The 24,378-nt window shown below is 38.9% G+C and overlaps 1 protein-coding gene across 2 annotated transcripts; it reads left to right on the top strand.

Annotated features, from left to right (window-relative positions):
* Positions 1–690: 690 nt before the first annotated feature.
* slc9a3.1 (solute carrier family 9 member A3, tandem duplicate 1) lies at positions 691–24,290 on the top strand. Of its 2 annotated transcripts, none has more exons than XM_085346832.1 (16): positions 691–982; positions 10,661–10,963; positions 11,803–11,963; positions 16,938–17,016; positions 17,529–17,706; positions 17,811–18,031; positions 18,218–18,420; positions 19,196–19,285; positions 19,370–19,440; positions 19,530–19,659; positions 19,746–19,882; positions 20,125–20,248; positions 20,984–21,157; positions 22,288–22,354; positions 22,435–22,500; positions 23,992–24,290. In XM_085346832.1, exons 1-16 carry the CDS (start codon positions 691–693, stop codon positions 24,288–24,290), a joined length of 2,595 nt encoding a protein of 864 aa, XP_085202958.1. The 2 variants fall into 2 exon arrangements, with proteins under 2 accessions (XP_085202958.1, XP_085202959.1); XM_085346833.1 differs by lacking the exon at positions 691–982 and adding an exon at positions 9,472–9,733 and having other exon boundaries at positions 22,288–22,342.
* The last annotated feature ends 88 nt before the right edge of the window (positions 24,291–24,378 follow it).

The following is a 24,378-nucleotide window of genomic DNA, read 5'->3' as shown; positions in this document are numbered from 1 at the left end:
GATTATTATGAACCATGAATAATGCAAAGCTACTCTTGTCTGAGAATCAAAATCTGCAGGTGTAAATGAGTTTGATGTGCCCATTTTAATTTCTTGTATTGTTTTAATTTTCTAATAAATAGAATAGGTGTGACTGTTTCTCTGTCTTTCTGTGTTAGCTCTGGCGACTTTCTTAGGGTGTACCCTCCCCAGCACCCTTCACAACCCTGAATTGGATAAATGGAAGAAAATGGAGAGATGAACTGATTAAGTGTATTATCGAAAATCGCATGAAAAAGAACTTTAACCTCTTAAGCCCCAATGCCCCCTGATACGGGGGCTAAAGGCAGGAGATCAGTTAGGCTTGGGGCTTAAGAGGTTAAAAGGATGTAAAAAAATCTTTTTAATCAACTCCATCTGAGAAGTTTAATATTGGTGAGAAGCTGCTAATAAAGCCATTCACAGGCTTAAATTATACCTCTGAGTAAAGTGACCAAACTTGCTGATCTGGGTACAAAAGTGGGTTGAGCCAGACCAGCATCATAATGGGCTGTGTTTCACGAGCTGTGAAAAGCTGTATCCTTGATATACAGGAGAGCAGAGAGTGGATACTATGCTCTGGTCAGAAGAAGAGGTGGATGTATGTGGAACATTTATGTCAACAATCTACACAATAGTTTGCTGATGGTTTATAAAGGATTTTATCCAAAAATGGCAGCTTCTTGGGGATTTACACTTTTTCTCTGCGTGCTGCTGATGGTGTGTAGAGGCTTGAGCCTTGCGGGTGAAGATCCAGATCAAACCTTATCAAGCAGTGGTCAAGTAAAAGCCCTTAATCCAGAAATAGACAATGCACTGAGCTCAAACCATGGAACAACTGGAGAAGGTGGCCATGCAGTGGAGCCCATCACTACACTGCCTATTGTGTCCTGGAAGTGGCATCATGTCACCACCCCGTACCTGGTGGCCCTGTGGATCCTGGTTTCCTGGCTCTGCAAACTTGGTGAGTCCTGCAAAGTCCTGTTTCTGCAAGGCTCCGCTCTCCCCTCATCAACCAGAAACCCTGGAAAAGCTATTTTTGCACAAAGCTATTAAAACCTATTTTAGCTAGAATTTTACACTCAATTTGAATATCTATTGTGTAGAACACAGATAGAAAAATAATGAGAATTTAAAAAAAAATTAACTATTTGCTGCTATCTACATTGTTAATTGGTGATTTTGTCTCCACACCTTAGGGGTTAAAGTGGGATTCAGTAGGTGGGATGTTATAGCAGTGCAGAAAAGAAAATAATTGTAGAACATAGAAGTAGGTCCCAATAATTTCCAGATTTCTTTGCCTGCAGTCTGTGAGCAGCAGAGCTGTGCTGCTACTCTTTGTAGATTCCATCCATCCATTGTCTTCCACTTATATAAGCAGATGTAACATGAACTACCGTAACTGATTTCCCACTCCTAGACAGTGTAAACCTCTTAGACTGACCATGAACACTATCGCTGCTCTACACCAACCCAACATTCAATTGAACTCAATTTACTTTTATAGCGCCAAATCACAACAGTCGCCTCGGAGCATTTTAGATTATAAGGTAAAGACCGTACGATAATATAGAGAAAATCACAAAAATCTGATTATCTCCTTTGAGGAAGCACTTGTGGACAATGGAAAGGGAAAAAATGGGGAGGAAGACAGGCCAATAGACACATTATAGAAGAGAGCCGGAGATTAACCCGTTGAACCCCATTACCCCTGGTGCAAATAGGGAACACGGGCTGTACCGCCAGGTCTGTTATTCAAATATAGACATGTACAGTATCCAAAGAAATGTCAGAATCTCAGCTAAAAGTGCACAAAACAATTTCCATGATCACTAAAAACAACTAAAACAACAAGGAATTAAAGAGACACAATTTGCGGATCCCCATGTTCTCCTGATGGCATCGACACAAACAAACAATGTCTCTGCTGGAAACACAGATCTCACAGATTCCAAAACTGCAAGATCTGTCATGTTCCAACCAACATTCAATGAACCAGCACTGCAATCCAGCCACTTTTCCTGCATAGCTGCATCTCCCATGTGGGCTTCAAGAGCATCTTCCCATCATATACCGCTATTTTCTGCCTTATTTTCTTGCAAAGACGCATTATGCACCATTTTTTTTGCAAAAATGACCTCTGACAAGAAAGTTAATTTCTTCTATTCAATACCTAAGAAATTTTGACTTTTACAGATGGTGCCAAATTGTAAAATACTTAGCTATGTCTCTAATAAAACCTCTGTAAATTTGCTCTGTTTCACTTCAGCGGCACAATTCTTTCTACAGTTGATGTCTATATGTTGATCAATGCTTTCTTCAGTTTTTGGTCTACTGCAGCACATTTGAGTCGTTATATGCTATAAAAGGCAACAAAAAAACTCTTAAAAAAGGCAGTGATCACTGTTGGCCTCTCTCAGTTTTTATTACCACTGTTCTTTTTAAAGCTCAGTTTTAAAAACCTAACAATGTAACTAAGGTCCAGCCCATGCAGCAGTATATTAATGACTAACCTCGTATTGTTGATAGATTATCTATCTCAGTTGTTCTCCTGACTTAAGTTTGGTGCGTTTACAGTTTACTCCACCAGAGTGCCTATTTTGGGTCACTTTTGCCGGTCCAAGCCCGGGTAAAGGAGCAGGGTTGGAATTGTGACATTAAAAAAAAACAATAATTGCTAAAAGAAATTTAATTTGTAGTTCTAAATAAACTCTAAATGCATTTAGGACGTTTTTTACTCATTTTATGTCTCTTCCACGATGTTATTAGCATGACCAATTATGCAAATTAGGCGATGACGTCATTTAGTGACTTCTAGCGACTTGTAGGACAACCAATAGCGATTTTCCTTACTGAGGAGTTGGCAACACTGCGGGCGAGGTGCCCACCGCAGCACCCGCTGCTTGTTGAGAGTAAGAACGATACACACTTTTACGTCAAAAAGTTGTCATAAATAAGTCTCCAATAACACCAGAGAAAGTTGCCAGATTAGTCGCTAGTCGCTTTTTACAAAAAAAGGTCGCTAAGGGGGTCTGAAAACTCGCTAAATATAGCGACAAAGTTGCTAAGTTGGCAACACTGCATGTGGCTAGCTACCATAGCTGTGTAGCTAGCCACCACGTAGAACATCATTAAAAACCAGCTAGCCCAACTTTAGCAACCTTACAAATGTCACTACTGTTTAGTGTTCTAGGTTCATTAATGTCTGAAGTGATAGTAGAGCTGTACATTTTCAAAAATCCCTCATTCAGAACATGGTATATTATGTTTAGGTGGAAACTAGCGAGCTAACTCCTTGCTAACTTTGAACTCCGTTAAATTTGATAAATCCTGTTTTCATGGATGCCTGGATGTTCAAAATGTGTTAATTACATAAATAAAATGTAATTTTCTCTATAGCACTTCATGGATTTCATAAGAAACACACTGTAGTTGTTCACACAAAGCATAAAGGTAAAAAACAATATATACAGTGTTATCTTCATTTTAGATGGTGGTCAGAGGACCCGGTGGCGCCAGTGTCCGGCAGCCTCGCCTCTCTCAGTGCGCCCCGGGGCGGCTGTGGCTACAATGTAGCTTGCCATCACCAGTGTGTGAATGTGTGGATGACTATATATGTAAAGCGCTTTGGGGTCCTTAGGGACTAAGTAAAGCGCTATACAATACAGGCATTTACCATTTACTATTTAGGGACCTGAAGTGGAGTTTGGACCCAGAAACGGCTAATGACATCAGAAATAATAACTGGATGATTAAGCCCCACAAGTGTTAGCTTTATTTTGATACCAAAAATTGTTAACACAGAGTTTGTAACTGTAGAGATTCTAAAATACTATTGTAATTTTTCTTTTTTCTTTTTTTTAATTGTCTACCCCGCGCCTGCATTATTTAATCACCAAAACTTAATACAAATTTCCTCTCTGTTTCAGTATTACTCTCAAAGCCAGCAGACTTTATACTCTTTGTTCTAGGTGGAATTTGAGTTACAGCTACCCTAGATGACGATTTTTGAACAAAGCATTTCAGAGAAATTTAATTCACAGGTACTTAGAATGTCACTACAAGGGCAACTTTAGCTGCAGTTTACGCCAAACAGGAGGAGAAAAGTGGGATCAGTGGCTGAGATTTGACCCATGTGAATTAGTTCATTTTATAAGCAGATTACATCAGTATCTCTATCTGATTAATGGATACATCTGAGCTCTTTTGGTAGTTAAATCTTGTTTCTCTCTAAGAAAAATGGTTAAATCTTACATAAGAGCTCTGCTTGTAATCAAGTACCACACATAAAAAAAACCACTGTTTTCTCTCCTGTTTCAATTTCCCAGTTTGGACATACAGTAATCAGGCAGCTCTTGTTATAGCTTCCAAGCACATACTACTGGATCACTTCACTCAATTAGAAACCTTCCTATGCAAATCTGACTGACAGGAAAAATCTAGTGTCAAATTTTCAAAATAAAAGACCACCATTACTTGTACTGTTGGACAATGATGTACACTTTAGCGTCAGGCTTTTAAACAAAACAAAACAAACAAAACAAATAAACACAAGAACAGGAAACTACCTACATTCAAATGAATGGATTGATTATTTGCTCATACTATTTAAGAATGTACTCACACTTGGCATTGCTTTTATTTTGACTGAGGGTTCTTAGACAAAACTAGGTTTGGGCTTTTGTTCTAAACTGCTTCGGTGACCTAATTTTTAATTGCAGGACCACAAAATCTTACTGAGAGCAAATTTCCTATAGAAAAGAGGGACACACATTCATGGAAAACCTTTACTAGATCAAGTTATGATCTTGATCTGTTGGTTGGCATTCATTTCAGAAAAATTTGTACAGGAGTATCATCTAACCTAACTGAGATGAGTTACGGATGAGTTTTAGACAAAAGCATTTCAGAGGATTCAGAGAATCGACCCAAAGTTTTGCACAATTACTCCGGCAACTTGAGCTGCTGCTGTCTAGAACTGATAGGGATGGGCGGTGTCACTGGATGAACTTTTATTTTAATGAGTGTTTTCTAACTGATGAATTTGATCATTTGCTCTCAGTGATTACTGGGTTTAAGTTTAAGGGAAATGGGCCATGGAACTGTGGACAATGTAAAAATATGAACAGGGGTTGTGTGCGGCAGGCAGGAATGGAGGACCCAGTATGAAGACTCCAGGATGCAAAAGGTAAACTCAAAACTCAGCTTTACTGCTGGAAATCAGAAAAACAGAAAACTAACTAAACTGGAAACACTCGTGAAGCTAAAAAGGCAGACAGACAGGACATGACACTGGATGGAAGAAAACAAAGGGGTTAAATACACAAGGAATGACGAGTGCACAGGAAACACAACTGGGGCTAATTGCGCACAACGAGACAGATGATGAAAAGCCTAATATAACACATGAGACGAGGTACCTTCAAAGTAAGAGAGGCAAAAGCAGAACATGGCGCACACAGACAGGAGACAACCAAATTAAAACGGGAAGTAACAGGAACACACACACACACAGACCAGACCCAGATAGACACGACACAGACGAGTCCGGGAAAGAACAGACATGAAAACACAACAGACAACAAAACACAAGGACACAGGGAAGGCAGTTTCTCAAGAACCTATTTCCTCTTTACAGATTAACAGTGCTGTCTTTCTTCCAGCATGCTTGGTACTAACTGAAGTACAATGGACAATAAATGCAGGGTCAACTATTTGTGCTTTTTCAAGAAAAAGCTTCGTTATAGCCATCGGAGTATAACACAATCTATTCAGCTAGCAAGCAAAAGACCAGCGTTAATGGATTTCACCTTCTTTGGTGCAAACGAAAGTGACAATGTTGCACTGCAGTGGCAACGAGAAGACAACCTCCAATCAGTGCAGCTAGAATGTCACTAATCTCACCATGAGTGACAGAGATACTTGCAAAAAGCAAAACTAGAGAAAAAACAATCAGGAAATAATAGAAAATCAATAAAGAGATTTTAAATTTGAGTCTCAGTCACACACAAATTTGTACAAGCACCTTTTATGTCTAAGTACTTTCTTTCTAATTTTTGGAGGTTGTCTTCCTGTTGTCGGTGCACGGGTTATCACTGTTATGTGCACCAAAGCAGGTGAAATGGATCCTGCTTCCTAACTGCACAGACTGATATATAGAAGGTTTATCTGTATGTTATATTTTAATGATCAACTCTTCATCCTCATCATTATAGTAACTTATACTTGACTCCTAACTCGGTTATGTCTCAGATACCAAGTGATCAACCCAAATCCCTCACCTGCTGAAACAATTAATTTTATGTAAAATAGGGTTCTTGAAAAAGCTCATGGACCTCAGCATGCAGTTTAACCACAGTGTCTGGAGAAAACCATCCTGGGCATGGAGAAATGTTTACAGTTTATATAGGTGTAAATGATATAGAGTGACCCTGGCAGGGTTACTGAAACAGCTCCAATTCAAGGACAACATTTCAGACACTTACTGTCAGTCTAATTTATAATAAAAATCTTAAATCTCTAATATTCTATAATATAATGCATAATTTTGCTAACACTGAAACTTATTTATCTGAAATTTATTAATTTAGTTTATTGTGTTGTTTAACAACATTTAATCCTTAAGCGTTGGGACCACAAATGACAAATTTTGTTGAGCACAGAGCCTGAGATGAAAAATACCACACAACAGTCTTGAAGTGTAGCTACTGTTCCTCCCACACTGAAAACAACCTTCATCTGACCATCGTCTGAGTGCTTGCTGTGGTGGAGACCTGCGGTCAGAATGACTGAAAAGTCAAGTCACTACTCAGTGACATTATCATTTCTTAATAATGGGAGGGGAGTTCACGCTCGACTGTGCAGCTAAATGTTCTTAAAGCACACACACACACACACACACACACTAGTAGATAGCAGGTAACCGAGTGGTCATTTTTATTGTATAAAAATACAGTACAGATTTATGACAGAGAAACTTTTTTTTTTAGTTTCTTATGCAAGGCTTTCACACTCACCCCCACTCACACCTGTGCCAACAAGTCATCTAACCAATGAGGCTATTGTCCCTATCCTTCCACCTGAGGACCCGGGCTACGTCACGAGCTCCCTCTGTGGAGCGAAACTCTGCCGTCTGCTCCTTGCTATCTAATATATCACCGGGCACTGACGTAAACTCTTCTGTTTAATTATTTTCTGTTTGACGTTTATTCAGCTGTGTGAAAACCCCGGAGGAACCCTCCCGAGGGATTAATAAAGTTAAATTTTATTTAATCTAATCTAAGAACTTTAATCTCAACCAAACCGATTTAGTCACCAACAAATAAAACACTGAAAAAAAAAAACAATAAGATTTTTAAGTTATCAAAGTGACTTATATATCACGTTTAACCCGAGTAGCGAAAGACCGCGGGGGTTTGAAGACGATGTGTCAGTCGGCTTAGATATTTGAAGTTTACACAGCTACATTCTCACCTGAAAATATGTTAAAAGTTTTTTTGCGACCCAGAAAGAGAAATAAGAGTAATATTAAAACTAAGCAGCTGCCGCCATTGTTGGAAACTGGAATTGGCTGGGCCGCGCTATGAATTCTGCAATATGGTTTTTCAATTTTGTTGTCCGGGTGGAAAATCGGGATTTTCGGGAGGGGCACTGAAATTCGGTATTCTCCCGGAAAAATCGGGAGGGTCATGTATGGTTGTGGCAACATCACTAACCTTGTCAAACACCTCAGAGTAAATCATATCACAGAATATGACGAGCGTATGTTGAGGCGAACTGAAGAGGATGAGAGAGTCAGGTGCTGCTAGGGCGAGACAGACGTTTCTCACTGAGTCCTTTAGTGCTGCAGGCAGGCAAGATGTTCAAATAGCGCACAACTTCAGTTTTTTTATTTCTATATGATGAACTCTGCATTATTAAGTGATAAGAACAAGTAATCTGATGTCCTGTAATCATTATGACACTATAATTTGAGATACAATAAATAAAATAAGTTTATCGGATCAGTATCGTCGATACCACCCTGAATATTACTTGGTATCGGATCGGAAAGAAAATCAGTGGTATCGCACATCACTAATAAAAAGAACAAATGTTAAAAAAAATTCCTTGAATATGAAGGCACTTTTTTCAGCAACCTGCCAGTGACTTGCTCTGCAGCCATCAGAATCACATTTGGTAATGATAAACACAAATTAAATATAAAAAGAAATAACCATGTTTCCATTTATACATTTATTTTAATATAGGTTTTTTTTTGCTTTTTGTTTTTTTGCCAAAGCAGCGGTGAGCCGCTGGTAATGGGTAAAAGAGTCTCAGATTTGAGACCGTGGAGTTAGTAGAACTAAAGTACATTAAAACCAGCCAACTGTTATGAATTAACACTGTTCACCTTCTGTCTGTCCCCAGGAGTCTGTAATTGTAGGCTAAATCATTCTCCCCACACGAGCAGCACTGTGTGTGAAGCTTGCAGCAGCTGGAGTTGAGCCAACGCAACACTCCTGTTACAATATTGTCACAGTGTATGCCAATACAGGTGGATTTTGGCTTCGTTAACTCTCTGTTTCATTTAATTTACATTATATATTTGAAATTACAGTCTCTGACATTGCATTCGCCTTGTAAGTTGGACAAAGTCATACGTTTTTTTTGTTTTGGCACAAAAATCCCCCTGCAGCATCACTTAGTAATGTAAAGACAAAACAAATGATTAAGCTTCTTAACTGAGTCAGGAGTGTTTTGTGCCCTTCTGAAGTCACTGCTCCAATATGTAATGATAGGAGCTTATTTAGGGACTGCTTTACGACACCTTTGTTATTTCTTCTTCGTTAGGGTCAGCTGTGTTTCAGGTGGTAGAGCAGATCATCTACTGATCAGAGGGTACTTGGCCAAGACAGTGAACACTGCATTCACATGTGTGTGATTGGGAGACTTAGATTAGTAGTAGGAAGCACTTTGAGTGCTTAACAGAGGAGAAAGGTGCTATGTAATTTCAAGGGAGTCTTTAACTAAGACTGCGTAAGGTCGGTGTCAATCATTACTAAGGAGTGAAACTGGTGGAAATGTTCCTAAACTAAAGGTATTCATTCAACAACACTAACAATATCATGACAAACTGGAGTGGACGGGACCGGAAAGTACAAATGTAGCAATGACCGGAGAATGTTTCAAATGTCACTGAATAACCGAATGACATCCTTTGCTCCTTCTTAAACTCTTCAACCACACACTCATACATGACCTTACTCATAGAGGAGTAGTGAACTTATAAAAAGGCTGAGTCCAGTCCTGATACAGACTGTGTCAGGACTGAGGACACAAAGTCGCAGACAGAGTGTTGAATATTGTGAGGGTAGGAAGCCATTGGCAGAGGTGTTGTTTATTTATTTTTACCTCTTGAGGTAATACAGGCACGAGAAGGCTTCTTTTCTTCAGTCAGTTTATTTTTTTCAAATGCTACGCTGTGGATATGCACTCTTCTGGCTGTTGGAGTCAGTGTTGTTGATCTTCGTTGTGTCATCAGTGAAGGGTGAAGCTGTGGTAACACGTGAGGGGTCCCACCTGAAGCTGTCCGAATCCAGTCACTCGAATGAGTCTCAACATGGCCACAGCTCCAATATCACAGGAATACCCATCATTAGCTTTAAGTGGCACCACGTGGAGACCCCTTATTTAGTGGCTTTTTGGGTACTGGTGTCATTTTTGGGCAAACTGGGTATGTAATACATATTGTAGAATATAAATATGATAAAAAAAATTTATATGCTCTGTTTATTACACGAGATGATAAAAGAAAAGAAGAAGTACAGTTTGCCTCTTGCAAACAGAGAAGGTAATGTGGAGCAAGCTTTCACTTTTGGTAGCTGAAATCCTCTAAATGAATAGCTCAGGCTTATAAAATATAAATATACAGATAAAAACACAGAGGTGAAAAATTGTATACTTGATACAAGTTTCTGTAATTTAATCTTTAATTACATTTAACCTCTTAAAGCCTAAAATATGAAATGAATTCAAAATTGAGAATTTGTTGAGCCAATATAACAAATATATAACATTTTAATTTCCATAGATGACTTTTGATTTGTATCATATTTGCTACATCTGGCATTTAAAAAATGCTGAAGAATGTATCTTGAATAAAATTTCTTTAGGTTTTTCACTGATAAAGGAGAAGTCTCAAAAACTCATAAAAAAAACTGCACATATCAAACATGATACACCAGGATTTAAGAGGGTAAATATAAACATGCAGAACAGAAGTGTAACCCCGTGAGGTGGAAATTGGTTTACCGCTGTGGGACAGTAGGGTTTATTGTTAAATAAACTTTAATGGCACTTCCTCTGCCCATTAATCATGAGGCTATCTTTAGTTATGCAGTGGGGTTTCATTCATCCGCCACGCTGGTTAATCATGTGCTTTCGTGTTTTATTTTAGATGAGCACTACAGTTAATCATTTGCAAATGTTACAACCTCACAAGCGTTTTACATTTGTGGTTCAGTAAAGTGAACCAAAGGTTTGAATGTTTGCCAGCTCCAACCTGACTACAAGCAGATTAATGTAAAATCAAAGGTTATTACTATTGATTCATGGCTTTTATCTTTTTTTTTTTTTTTTAAATCTTGTTTTCTCTTCTCAGTCATTGAGGCCAACCATCATGTCACCAGCGTTATACCTGAGAGCGCTCTGCTCATCTGTTTTGGCTTCATTTTGGGTGGCATGATTTGGGCTGCAGACAAGGTGCAAACCTTCAGGCTGACCCCGACAGTCTTCTTCTTCTACCTGCTGCCTCAAGTCATTCTGGATGCAGGCTACCACATGCCAAACAAGCTCTTCTTCACCAACCTGGGCGGAATCTTGGTCCATGCTGTCATTGGGACCTGCTGGAATGCTGCCAGCTTGGGGCTGTCGCTGTGGGGGTGCCAAATGGGAGGAGCCATGGGTAAGAGGGGCTTTGTAATTTCTTCGTGAATGCACCAGAGAGAGATCTAATATGATTCCTGTACATCACAAAAGGTTGATTCTGTTCATCTGGAAATTCAGTGGGAGAAACATTTTGACACTCATCCATGACTTCTTCAGTCTCAGCTGACTACAGGTTTTCCTAACCCAAACAGTACATTTGCACAATAACTGAAACAATGTTATTTGATTCAGAGATGGTCTTTCCCTTTTCACATAAATGGCCTCCTTGACTCCGCGCTCAAACCAGCGCTCCTCCCTGTCCAGAATGTGTAAATCCTCATCATTGAAAGACTGTCCATTTGCCTGTAGGTGGAAATAGACTTCCTTCTGTGTTGTGCCATCCGCTTCACAAGAGGTTGTTTGGTTTCCTCAGTGTCTAAATCATGGCAATCCTCCTGGCACTTAGCGCACTCTACATTACTCTGTTTGTGTCGGGGGATCCGATCATTGGGGTGGACCGTTTTTTGGCGCAGTGTGTTTTGGGATTTAAAGCCACTGAGGTGTTGTGTTTAGAAAAAATGTGTCTGTGAATCAAGGAGGGGGCTGTGTCTCACAATGCTGTGATTGCCGCCATTCCCCAACTTTCTGTGAATGGTACTCATAGGCATTGATCAATGGTCTTTGAACAATGGTCATGACAATTTGCACATTAATGATCAAGGACTTGACCTCCCAGCCCATTGTTCATTCAGTTGGCTAGTTTCCATTATTATTCAAATGTACTGTTTATAAGATTGGGGATGTACAGATGTACAGAATCAACCTTTTGGGATTTACTTACCTGGATGATTGAGCATCAAGGCATTTCCTGTACAGGTGACCTGGACATCGGTCTGCTGCAGTACCTTCTTTTCGGCAGTCTGATGGCTGCTGTGGACCCCGTGGCCGTCATCGCTGTGTTTGAGCAGGTGCACGTTAACGACGTCCTCTTCATCATGGTGTTTGGAGAGTCGCTGCTCAACGACGGTGTAACAGTGGTTCGTATGCATCATTGCTGTCTTTAGCATTACTTAAGTAACATAACCTGTGAGTTTGGTGAGACATCTGTCATAGGCATGTCCACTTTGAAGACATGAAGTGTAAAGAAAGTAAACATTCCAGCACTTCAGTTTAAGTGGTTTTACTCTAGCTGATGTCTTGCCATCTTATCTGAGCTTCTCTGGTCAATATAGGTGTTTCTGAACAGTCTGGAGTTCATTTGATACGAATCATGAAGTTCCACCCCATTCACTGCTGAAACTTGAAAGTTTGCACACCTTTTAAAATTACAATGTTAGAAACCCGTGACTTTATCGTTAGAAGTGTGACCTTCTCAGAAGCATAAGTGCTATATCATATTGCTCCTTAAAGGAGAGGTGTACTATAAAACTGAATACATGTCTTAGAGAACTGAATTAAGCTTAAAATTGAAAGTAAAATAAAAATGAACTAATTAATTAAATGTGGACAGAATTTGTCAATCAGAGATAATTCATCTCATAAATCAAGACACAATGCTCTCCCTTATATAAGATGCCTTTATAGGTTAAAAGTATCATTATCAGTATTGGTATACTGGCAATGTATTTACTTTATTTCTGGCCCTTTATTGTATTGATATAATCTGTAATTGGAGTTCAACACCTGTGGCGTAAGTGAATCACTCAGGACTCACTCTCTCCCTCCCTCCTGTGCTGAATCATAGAGCGAACGAATCACTCAAGACTCACTAACCCCCTCCCCAGAGGTGTGGACTCGAGTCACATGACTTGGACTCGAGTCAGACTCGAGTCATTAATTTTATGACTTTAGACTTGACTTGAAAAAATGTTCTAAGACTTGTGACTTGACTTGGACTTTTACACCAATGACTTGGGACTTGAATTGGACTTGAACCGGTTTACTTGAAAAGACTTGATATTTTACCCCAAATATAAAATTTAACATGCATATTATATAGAGATTGAAAATGTGACGTCATTCACGGGTAGAACCGCAAAGGATTCTGGGAACTCGTGGCAAGCGGTACTAGCGCACGCAGGCTTTCAATTAAAATCAGTCACACAGCGATAAAAAGAAACACAAAAATGTCAAGAAGCCGTTGTATTATTAACTGCAATAGCCGGTCGCATGACAGCCACGGGAAGCCGACGAGTAAAGAGATCGGTTGTTATCGGATTACGTCGTTGAAGAGAAATTGTTCAGCCATGTTTCCGAAGTAACAAAGACGCGACTGGATTGCAGCCATTCAAAGACCAAATATAACGTCCCAGAACACTCCAGCTCACAGGTTAGTCTGCTCCAAGCATTTACACGAAGGTCAGTGTTTTTTAGTAGTTAATACGTCATTTTCATTACATAATTGGTGATATAGGTTACAAGCAAGTCTGGCGCTGAACAGAAATTGTCGCGCTATGCTCCTTTGTTTATTGTGCATAAATAGTGAATTGTCCTGACACAATATTGCGTTTCGCTTCTGTTATTATGGTACATTGACAAAAACATATACTTTTATTCACAGGATAAAACAGGGTTTTTGTATCACTAATTGCCCAGTACGATTACAGCATACAATATTATTGTCACTGCTACATTTCTGTGATGCTACCAGAAATTATTTCCACTACTAATTAATTACCCTTGAGCTCAAAGGTCCTATTAATAAACGGTTAAGGAATGTGTATTTATGAGGACGATTTGTGAGACTGGTAAACTTATGATACGTACGATGGTCTTTCGTTCTACACGGTGCATTTCAAGGTCCTGCACCCATCCGTCGGTAAACTGTACCTGGGCTTGTTGCAGTGACCTGAAGTTACTAAACTTCATGAGTGTATGCACTCACTCCAAGAACCGTATGATTATAAATATGCATATAAATATGCTACGATGAGATAGCTGACTTCATCTAACTAGCAAATGTTGTCCAGGCTACGTTGGTGATACAGTTTTTTTTAATGTGTATGATATTTTTGTCATGCGATTTTAAAGCTGGTCCTACAACCACATCCAAGAATAACATGCAGCTTATCTCAGAACTGTCGGTGAAAACTATTCTTGGAGCTAGGTTTAATTGAGCTGCATTTTAAAGAGGTGCAATTTCACAATTTGTGTATATTTTCTAAGTTCACTATTTTGTCATGTGTTGAGAAAAACACAGATTTTAAAATTACATGGTCTAATATTTACATTTAGCATATAACTGCAACATTATTTTTTCGTTGTTTTTTTTTTTAAAGACTCGAAAGGACTTGAAATTCAAAGTTTCAGACTTGTGACTTGACTCGGACTTTTACACCAGTGACTTGAGACTCGACTCTGACTTGCCTGACATTACTTGAGACTTGACTTGAGACTTGAGGATAAAGACTTGAGACTTACTTGAGACTTGCAAAACAATGACTTGGTCCCACCTCTGCCCCTCCCTCCTGTGCTGAATCGTAGGTGTAAGCCACAGGTGTCGAACTCCAGGGCTCGAGGGCCGATGTCCTGCAGGTTTTAGATGTGTCCTTGATCCAACACAGCTGATTTAAATGGCTAAATGACCTCCTCAACATGTCTTGAAGTTCTCCAGAAGCCTGGTAATGAACTAATCATTTCATTCAGGTGTGTTGACCCACAGTGATATCTAAAACCTGCAGGACACCAGCCCTCGAGGCCTGGAGTTCGACACCCCTGGCGTAAGCGAATCACTCAGGACTCGCTCACCCCCTCCCTCCTGTGCTGAATCATAGAGCGAACGAATCACTCACTCACCCCCTCCCTCCTGTGCTGAATCATAGAGCGAACGAATCACTCACTCACCCCCTCCCTCCTGGCTCACAGCTTCTTCTTCTTCTTGGTTGGCAACCAATGTTAAGGCACATTACCGCCCCCTGGCTCACATTTCAGTGGACATTTAGATGAAAAAATATATATTTAACACATTTAAGGAAAATACTAATAAAATAAAAAAAATGTTTATTTAGCAATTTTGATAGGAAATTGCTTCATTTTAGAAATGTTTTTGCTCTTTTTTTTCTCTATAAAATAGTTGTTTTCTTTTAGAATCATTCATCTTAGCAGTAGGATTTACATGAAAAGAGAAACAAATTAAGTTTGAGTGAAAATGTACATTTTTTGCACTCTCTGGTCAACTGACTCAGTGAATCAAATGACTCAAAAAACCCGATTTACTTTGGTGAGTGAGTCATTAAAACTCGATTCAGTAAAAAGAATCAAATTTACCCATCACTAATGTAAGTCCCCTTCAATTAAATGGAATTTATTTTCATTTCATTTATATGAAATAGCCATGTGATTATCAGCAGTTACCACGCCTACCTAGCCACATCAGAGTCATTTTCCATCCTCCGTTATAGACCCACCTACAGACACGTGACTGGACAGACACCACATGCAGTAAATCTGGGCCCACGTGGGTTTTAGCCTTGCAAGGTCTGATTGGTTGAAGTAACGTGAACGTGGCATTGTTACTGTGATTCTATTGGCTCAAACAATTAAAAAAAGATGCCAATCATGCAAATTGAACAAAAGAGACCAAAGTTACAGCTCCTCAGAGTTTAAAGGGCCAGAGACCAATTAAATGCTCCATGCACACGGCAGAAAAGGGCCATTACCATGTAGATGTGTCGTTAAATCTTCAAAAAAATATATATATATATTAAAAAAAAGCATTTTAGGCCTGTTAATAAAATCAATTATTTCTGCTCTTAAATACCTAAAAAATTCAACTGGCATGGTGTCCAATTGTGTGCCAAAATTAGACATTTTTGTACAACATGTGGATATTCATGTATTGACAGTGCTGTAATTTTTCACTGTTTCACTTTACAAACATAAATCCTTGCACAGATGATGTTTATATGTTGGTTACTGAATTTCTGTAATGAAATGTGAACTGAGGCATATTTTAAAAGGGTTATATGCTAAAAAAAAAAATTAGGTGAGGATAAATTCTATTGACTTTTTCTGTGTTCCAGTCTCAGTAACTTTGACACAGTAATATCTGCTTCAATATTTACACCTCTGATGAAATTTCACAAGTGTTAGCTTTATTTTGATACCAAGATTGTAAGGACAGAGTTTGTAATTGCAGAGAAATAATCAATTAATTTGGGCATTGCATTTTCGAGCAGGAAGCTCAGAAACCCCTTTGGGGCTTAAGAGGTTATATTTACCCACAAATACTTGAGCTATACTTAAGGTAAGCACACTACTTTTTACAGGAAACAAGAAAAATAATTATACTATAAGTAAATTTAAGTACTATGTAAGTAATTTTAAATAGTAGTTGGAAATTTTTAGTTTTGCATGACTTCATGTGCTTTAAAGGAACTAAGAAATAATTACACTGCAAGTGTTTTAAGTAGTGTATAAATTATTTTAATAGATCCTTATTAAGTGGTAATTCGTGGAAAAACAATGAAATATTTCCCAACATCAGGTCTTATTATGGAGGGACTTACCTTGCTTAACTTCCAGGTATTTCATAGGAAAGGAGACGTTCTGTTCTAATACACGTGTTGTGACTGTGACAGAAAAAAAAATTAAGTTAGATGTGGCTCCATCATTATAAGGTCACAAAGGCCTACACATTTGGTGGTATTCATTTATTTTTTGTAACTTGGTACGCTTGGTACTTATCACATCCACAGGGCTTCCATCAATGCACATTAACACAACGATGATTAAATAAAGTCGTAAAAAGGCAGTATCAATCTACTCTGTAAAACTGCCCATACCCCCAAAAGGACAGTGTAGCTACAATGTAATACTGTTTGTTTTTGCACAACAAAAACCTGTTACCCCTTACTCTAGTGTGTAGTACTTGTAGGTAAATATAATTACTTTGCAATTTCAAATAAAATACGTCGAAATTCCATTTAATTACAGGGGAATTGCACCCTTTGTCATGGGTCCTTCTTTACTCCTAAATGACCAAACATTATTTTTTCTTCTTCCTCTCTTAGGTGCTCTTCAATGTGTTTGATGCATTTGTGTCACTGGGAGGACCTAAAATTGATGCTGCAGAAATGATCAAAGGAATAGGTAAGATATGACATTTATTAAGCTGTTAATAGAGGATTTGCCTGTGTATGGGTTATAAGCACTTACAGTCACGTCTGGCTAAGCAGAAATTGTTTTTTTGTTTCTTTTTACAGCATTTTTTTGTTCAGTATTATGAGCTTCTTCATCAAAATGCATTGACCATTTCAAGCCACCACGATGCTTTTATTGGCATTGGCTGGGAACTGACCTCCCAGTTCCTTCAGTGGTGCTAGTTTCAGTTGTTATGCAAATGTACTGTTTATAAGATTGGGGAAACCTGCAGTCAGCTCAGACTGAAGAAGTCACTTGGATGAGTGATGAAACGTGTCTCCCACTGAAAACACTACATCCAGATGAAAAGAATCAACTTTTGGAGATGCCTTTATTTACTCTTTTTTTTTTAAGCAGAAGCCAGTTAGGACAGTAGGGAGTAGAGGCATGTAAACAGATGCAATAAAAAACATAACAAAGCCTAAAAGTAGATTTTTACACATTTCCCCCTTTCTCTACAGTTTCCTTTTTTGTGGTTGCATTTGGCGGTTCCCTTGTGGGCCTTGTTTTTGGCCTACTAATTTCACTTCTGACCAGATGCACAAAAAACATCCAGATCATCGAACCAGGCTTCATCTTTGTTTTGGGATATCTTTCCTACCTGACTGCCGAGATGCTTTCACTGTCTGCTATCCTTTCGTGAGTGTTTTACAACTGAATTTGTTTTATTATTTCTGCATCTATTTTGCATATTTTGTGAACATATTTAGATGAAAGTCTACTTTTGTGTTTCCTTTCTGTAGGATTGTCTTCTGTGGAATGTGCTGTCAGAAGTACATCAACGCAAACATGGATGAGAATTCGGTCCAAACAGTCAGATACGCCATGAAGGCCTTTGCCAACGGATCAGAAACCATCATCTTTGTTTTCCTCGGCATCTCGGCCATCGATAAGGTTATCTGGGTTTGGAACACGGGCTTCATCCTACTCACGCTCCTCTTCGTCTTGGTGTACAGATTCATTGGTGAGATTTTGTCTTTTTGGGCTCAGTTTTGTGTCAAAGCATCACTGTGATGTAAAAAGTTTGTTTGTTATGCAAATACATTTAGATAGACTGAAACACTAAAATGCATTCAAAACTCATGAAGATTCATTTGAAGATATTTTGTGAGTCTTTATATAAGACTGTGTGTTTGTGTTCGTACTGCAGGTGTGTTTTTCCTCACCTGGATCCTCAACAGGTACAGGCTGGTGCCCTTGGAGTTTGTAGATCAGGTGATTATGAGCTACGGTGGCCTACGAGGAGCTGTTGCATATGGCCTGGCTGTGATGCTGGATGAGAATAAGATAAAAGAGAAAAACCTGATGGTCTGCACTACACTCATTGTGGTGTACTTCACTGTCATCTTGCAGGTGAATTTGTCACTTTTTCTTAATTAGTTAACTATCTTTTTCGAAGAAAAAAAAAGGCTTCTGGCAGTAGCTTAGCTGTTCCTGGGACTGCACTCCTTTGGACATTTGATGTTGTGTCTGGAATCTGCTGGAGTCACTCTTCAAAGTTTAGGGTCTCGGCTCCTAATGCTAATGTAGGTAAGTATAGTGATAATAAGACAGCTGAACCAAAGTCCAGCTTCTGGAGGCTCAATGAGCAATGAAAAGAGGAGCTTGCAGCTCACATGCAGCTCGGTTACCTGGACGTTGGCCTCCATGGCAAGATTCTCTGCACCTCTCTGAAATCTATTCCTTGGAATGGCCTGCAAGTAAGCCCACAGAATCAATATTGCTTTCACGCCCTTGTATTACAGGTATTACTTACAGGTCTAACTATAGTGCTCTCACATGAACCCACATCATGTCATTTCTCATTTCTGTGTTTACAGTAAAGCCTGTAAAACCTTATTGCTGTTTGTTTTTGTGTCTGCCCTTGGGTCCACTTCCTTGTACTGGCCTCTGGGCCCCTTCTGACATGAAAGTAAAGAAGTACCAATAAAAATCACCAATAAAAGCATTAGGAGCTGTCACTCCCAAACAAATTCCAGGCACAACATCAGAGGTCTCTCTCCAAAACAAAGTAGTCCTAGGAACAGCTAAGATACAGAGAACCCTGTCCTCTACCCGGTCTCTGTTAAAGCTCATGAACTTACCACCCCCCCTAACACTATTGCATTCCTGCTTGACATTGTTGCAGGGAATAACAATGAAACCTCTGGTCATGTGGCTTAAAGTAAAGAGAGCTGCAGTGACTGAGGTTTCGCTCCTAGAGAAATTAACAAACAAGGTAAATCTAAAACGAAAAACCTCTCGTTTCACCTACACAACCATTTTCTATCCAGTTATTGCTGAGTCCTTCTCCTTTCTTTAGATGTTTAATCACACTCTGGTTGCCATAGAAGACATATCAGGACAAATAGGACACAACTACATGAGGAGCAAGTATGTACAAGACTTGACACGTAATTTGAAAATATCTTCTCATTTTAAAATAAACTTTAAAATAAGAATTTCGTTTCCTTTTTGCAAAGGTGGAAGTATTTTGAGGAAAACTGGATGTCGAGGATTTTGATGAAGCCGTCTGCAAGGAAGAAACAAGACCAAGTCTTTGATGTCTTCCATCAGCTGAACCTCAAGGATGCTATGGAATATGTGACTGAAGTGAGCATCATTTTGCTAAAGTACTCATTAAAGAAAACTGATAAAACTGCCACATGGAAAGAAAGCATGGTCTTCTTCTGTTCCAGGGTGAGCGGAGGGGCTCTCTGGAGTTTGTCCGTAATGAAAATTCCATTATTGACTTCAAGAAAAAGTCTGAAAGTGAATCCTTCGATATCAACAATGCAAATATGTCAAATGATCATGGTGCAATGTCCACTACAAGGTGAGCAATCTAGATTTTTATGACAATAGGAGAAGAGCAAAAAGCAGACTTAAAAGTCAGTATAGGATCATGTTGTGAAATCAAATGCACTGCAACTATTAGTTAGATTAGATTAACAAACATCTTCTATGCCTGAAGCTTCAATTTGCCACTGTGCTGTAAAATGGAAACCAGAGTTAATGTACTACTTTAATATTGTTATATTACTTTATACCGCTGACATGATTTGGTTTGCTTCTTAGTAGAGATCCCATTCCATCAGTGAGCCTGGAAATGCATGAGCAGATCATGAAGGCTGTGAGGGAAGCTGAGGCAATTAACGCTCACCACCTTCTGGATCAGCATCTCTACAAGAGCAGAAAACAGGTAATGAGCACATTGAGTCATTACACCTTAGTGCCGCGCTTCTATATAATTAGTACAATTTAACTTGTTATCAAAAGAAGAATATTTCCAGGCATCAGTGAGAACTATGCTTCAGCATACCAAGACATTTTGACCAATTTTAAGCTCTTAACTTTGTGGGAACAGTTTGAGGATGGCCCCTTCCAACATGACCGTGCACCAGTGCATGAAGTAAAGTTTATAAAGACATAGATGAGCAAGTTCAGTGTCGAAGAACTGGCCTGCACAGAGTCCTGATCTCAAAATACCAGAACATCTTTGGGACGAATTAGACCGGAGACTGCAAGTCAGGACATCCTGTCCAACATCAGTGTCTGAGTTCACTAATAAATTCCCATAAACACACCTAAACCCACGGAAAGCCTTCCCAGAAGAGTTGAAGCTGTTATAGCTGCAAAGGGTGAGCTGAGATCATATTAAACCCAAAGGATTAAGAATAGAATGTCACTCAAGTTCACATGTGTGAAGGCAGACAACCAAATACTTTTGGCCATATAGTGTAGTATATAAAGGAAGCACTGTGGTAGATGCATTCCAAAGTGGCTTGCAGATGTGCAGGAACTGTGAGCATGAGCTCAACAGATCTTCTAGTCTATTAACACAGAGCTGAACCTAAGCCTAAGCTTGACTTCATGACCTGCTGTTTTTGATTTTGTGAAGGAGTATTAAGCTGTCTTCTCGTCCTCTTGTTTACAGCATCGGCACAGATTCAGTCGCAGCCATTTCGATATCAACAGAGATGAAAAAGAAGTCCAGGAGATCTTCCAGAGAACCATGAGGAATCGACTGAAGTCGTTCACGTCTGCAAAAATGGGCGTCAAACCACCAAAGACGATTGTCAAGCACACACAAAAAGAACAGCAGCAGAAGGTCATAACTTCATTTCTATATTTATTTTCTTCCTGAAGTAAAATACCACTTTTCAAAACATTTTAAAACTGTTTTATACTATCTTTATCTCATCTTTAGACATAATCAACATTTTCAGTATTTAGATTTTTTTTTATCATGTCTGTGGCTACAATGTAGCTTTCCATCACCAGTGTGTGAATGTGTGTGTGAATGGGTGGATGACTGGTTGTGTAAAGTGCTTTGGGGTCCTTAGGGACTAGTAAAGTTCTATACAAATAAAGGCCATTTGCCATTTTCCCAAAAAATCAATAGAACTGATTTTTAAGTTGGATACTGATACCAATATTTGATGGTGGTTAACAAATTTAATAGACCACCAACCGGTGCAAGATTTATAGCACAGCTGCCCTAAATTAACAGTATTAGCAATTACAGAAATCATTTTTATTTTTCTGTAGTTGATAATCCACCAGTATGCTTACACATTTGGTTGAAAGTCATATTTTTAATTCTGAAACATAATTATTCTTATTATCCACGAATTCTCAAATGTTTTACAAAAAGAAGAAAAAATAATAAAGAGCATTATGGTTTTTGGCGAAGATGCCAAATTACAGTTATTGGCATTCCTGAAGATAAATTTGTTTAAGTGGTTGAATTTTATGCTTCATTAATATCTCATTTCTCAGAAAGATCCAGTGTTTCGACTCAAATTTGGGCATCACATAATTTTTTCTTTCAGACACATGAAACATGAACAAATCTCTCAAACAGTTTTTATGTGCATTTATTTAATTGGTTGTTTACGCTCTACATAACTCTGCTTGGACCAGCTGGTTGTTGTGTTTGTGAGGGTCCAAGCAAGTGTATCGCTAACAGTGAAGTTACAGAGTTCCCTCTGGTGGACAAACTATCACGTTTCTTGTTACTTTATTCACTTTCATTTGTCAGCTGCTATAAATGCCGATACCAATCAGCCATCAAATAGCTAATATATTCCTATAATATTGGCCTACTCATAAAATTGTTGGGCTTTACTAATCTTTTATTCGAAAATTGAAGAACAACATGAGAACAAATGAATATGACTTAGAATTTCACTTTTTGAACCACAGCTAATAATCTAATGACTCGTCTTCTTGTTACAGATGCCTAATGGAAAGTCAATGGACAAGGCTAAAACCAGCTATTCTGGTGATGAGGGTTTGTATGATTGTTGGGTGTTTTTTTTCTTCAGATTTAAAATAGGTAAGCACTTAGAGAGCCAATGAAAATCTTGTCACGTTCATTTTTAGGCTCAGAGGGAGACAGCGCTTCTGGCTATGACCAATCATACATGAGAGCCACGTACAGAGCAGGAGGTAAAACAAGTCTGTAAATCCTGTATCTAAGAGCAAACATATATTTTTCAAGAGTGACCAAGAGAGTAGCTGGTCACTATAACTGGTCACTATAGTAACTATAAACACAAATATTACAGAACCATACTTTAAATGCAATTAAGGTCAAAATAGATACAATATGAAACAAACCCCCTTCAGTGCAAAATTTAGTTAAGTACCATTTTAAAAATTTAATCTTTAAAATAAAATTCTCAGTTTTCAGTCTTTCTGTTTGTGTGCTGCACCTTTCTGTGCAGCACACAGCAGGAAATAGTCATCCTCAGGCTCGCACTACTGGAAATACCGTATGTGGTTTATGTAAGGGTGAGCTGCAGGGTAAAAGTACCCGACTGTCATACATCATATGGACTTTGTACTAGTGGACTGGCAGGTTAAAGCCTGGCTAATGTTCGATTCATTTCTTTTGAACGTTTTCCTTCTAACCTGTTGGGAACAGTTTATGGCTGCAGTGCATGTGTGAAGACAGCTCATTATCGTAGAATTGCCTAATTCTGCTCCGACTCCACAAACATCTGTAAAAAATTTCCAGAGAACTGAAGCTGTGTTGAATTTAATTTATGTACACAGACGAGAAGCATCAAGCACACAGTGTCAAATCTCATAAATCCATATAGCTCGTAAAAGTACACATTTCACTGTTTTGTGAAAAAGATTATCTTATGTTGAATTTGATGTTAGCAGTAATCGTAAAAAGTTAAGACGGTTGGAAATTAGGTGGTACTAAAAAGAATTAGCTGGAAGAACATTTTTCTAGTTTAACTGGTAACAGAACAGTAACATGACTATGTCTAAAAAGATTATCTTTGAGAGGCAGAGTTTATCAGAACGAAACATGGGTAGAAGTTCATCAATCTGCAAAATGTTGTATACAGATCAAGGAACAATTTTAGAAAAATGTTCCTCAAAATAAAACGGCAAAGACTTTGATTATTTCATCACAAGACTCAGAAAATCTGGAGAAATCTCTGTGCAAAAAAACATGGCCAAAGATCCTCAACAGATTCCTGTGATGTTTGGATTAAAAACTGCATTAAAAACTGTCATGACACCGTTTAGGAAATCACAGCACGGGCTCAGAAACACCTCCACATGTTGTCCGTGAACAAAGTTAACCACGACATGCAGAAACGCAGCTCACTTGAAATGAACTGGATGGGACACATGGACACTGCACTGTTATTAGCACTCACTTCAAAAGATTGCATCTCTAATGGTATGGGGGTATATTAATGCCTATGGAAGAAAAGTGGAAGCTAGACTGTTGGAAACATTACTCTCTCCAAACTTCAGACATGTTCCTACGACCATTGAAATTGCCTTATTTTTTTCTTTTTGTCATTTTAAACCTGATACGTTCTATTATAAATTATTGTTTGCAAATCGTTGAGAACAACAGAAGCCATAATATAGAAACCTGAGGTCCTAATTCAGTTTCTTTTGTTCATCCAGCTGGGATTGAGAACCCAGCCTTCATGCCGGACCTGGACCCCATGGATTTGTTGCAGATTCCGCCTTGGCTTGGGGAGAGTGAGCTCGACAGCAGCATGGTGGCTCTGTCACATCGAGCCCAGGTGGATTTGCCAAGGACCCCAAGCAACCTGCGCCGCCTGGCCCCTCTTCGTATCAGCACTCGCTCCACTGACTCCTTCACACTGGAGAACATTCCTGACACACAGCAGATGGACAGCGATCAATTGCAGCCGCCCCCTCCTCCTCCTCGTCCTCCCAGAGACGATGGCTACGTGTAGCTGGATCCCCAACCCAAACACTCAACTCTGCCTCACTTGAATCTGGCTGCCAAAGAAACAAAACTAAACTCAGAACGTTTAACTGTGT

The sequence above is a fragment of the Diplotaxodon limnothrissa genome, linkage group LG22 (assembly GCF_057381915.1).
Source record: "Diplotaxodon limnothrissa isolate DT_005_m linkage group LG22, D_limnothrissa_male_GT1.1, whole genome shotgun sequence".
Classification (NCBI taxonomy): domain Eukaryota; kingdom Metazoa; phylum Chordata; class Actinopteri; order Cichliformes; family Cichlidae; genus Diplotaxodon; species Diplotaxodon limnothrissa.
Note: the sequence above shows the minus strand (reverse complement) of the source record. Positions and strands in the feature narration are given on the sequence as shown.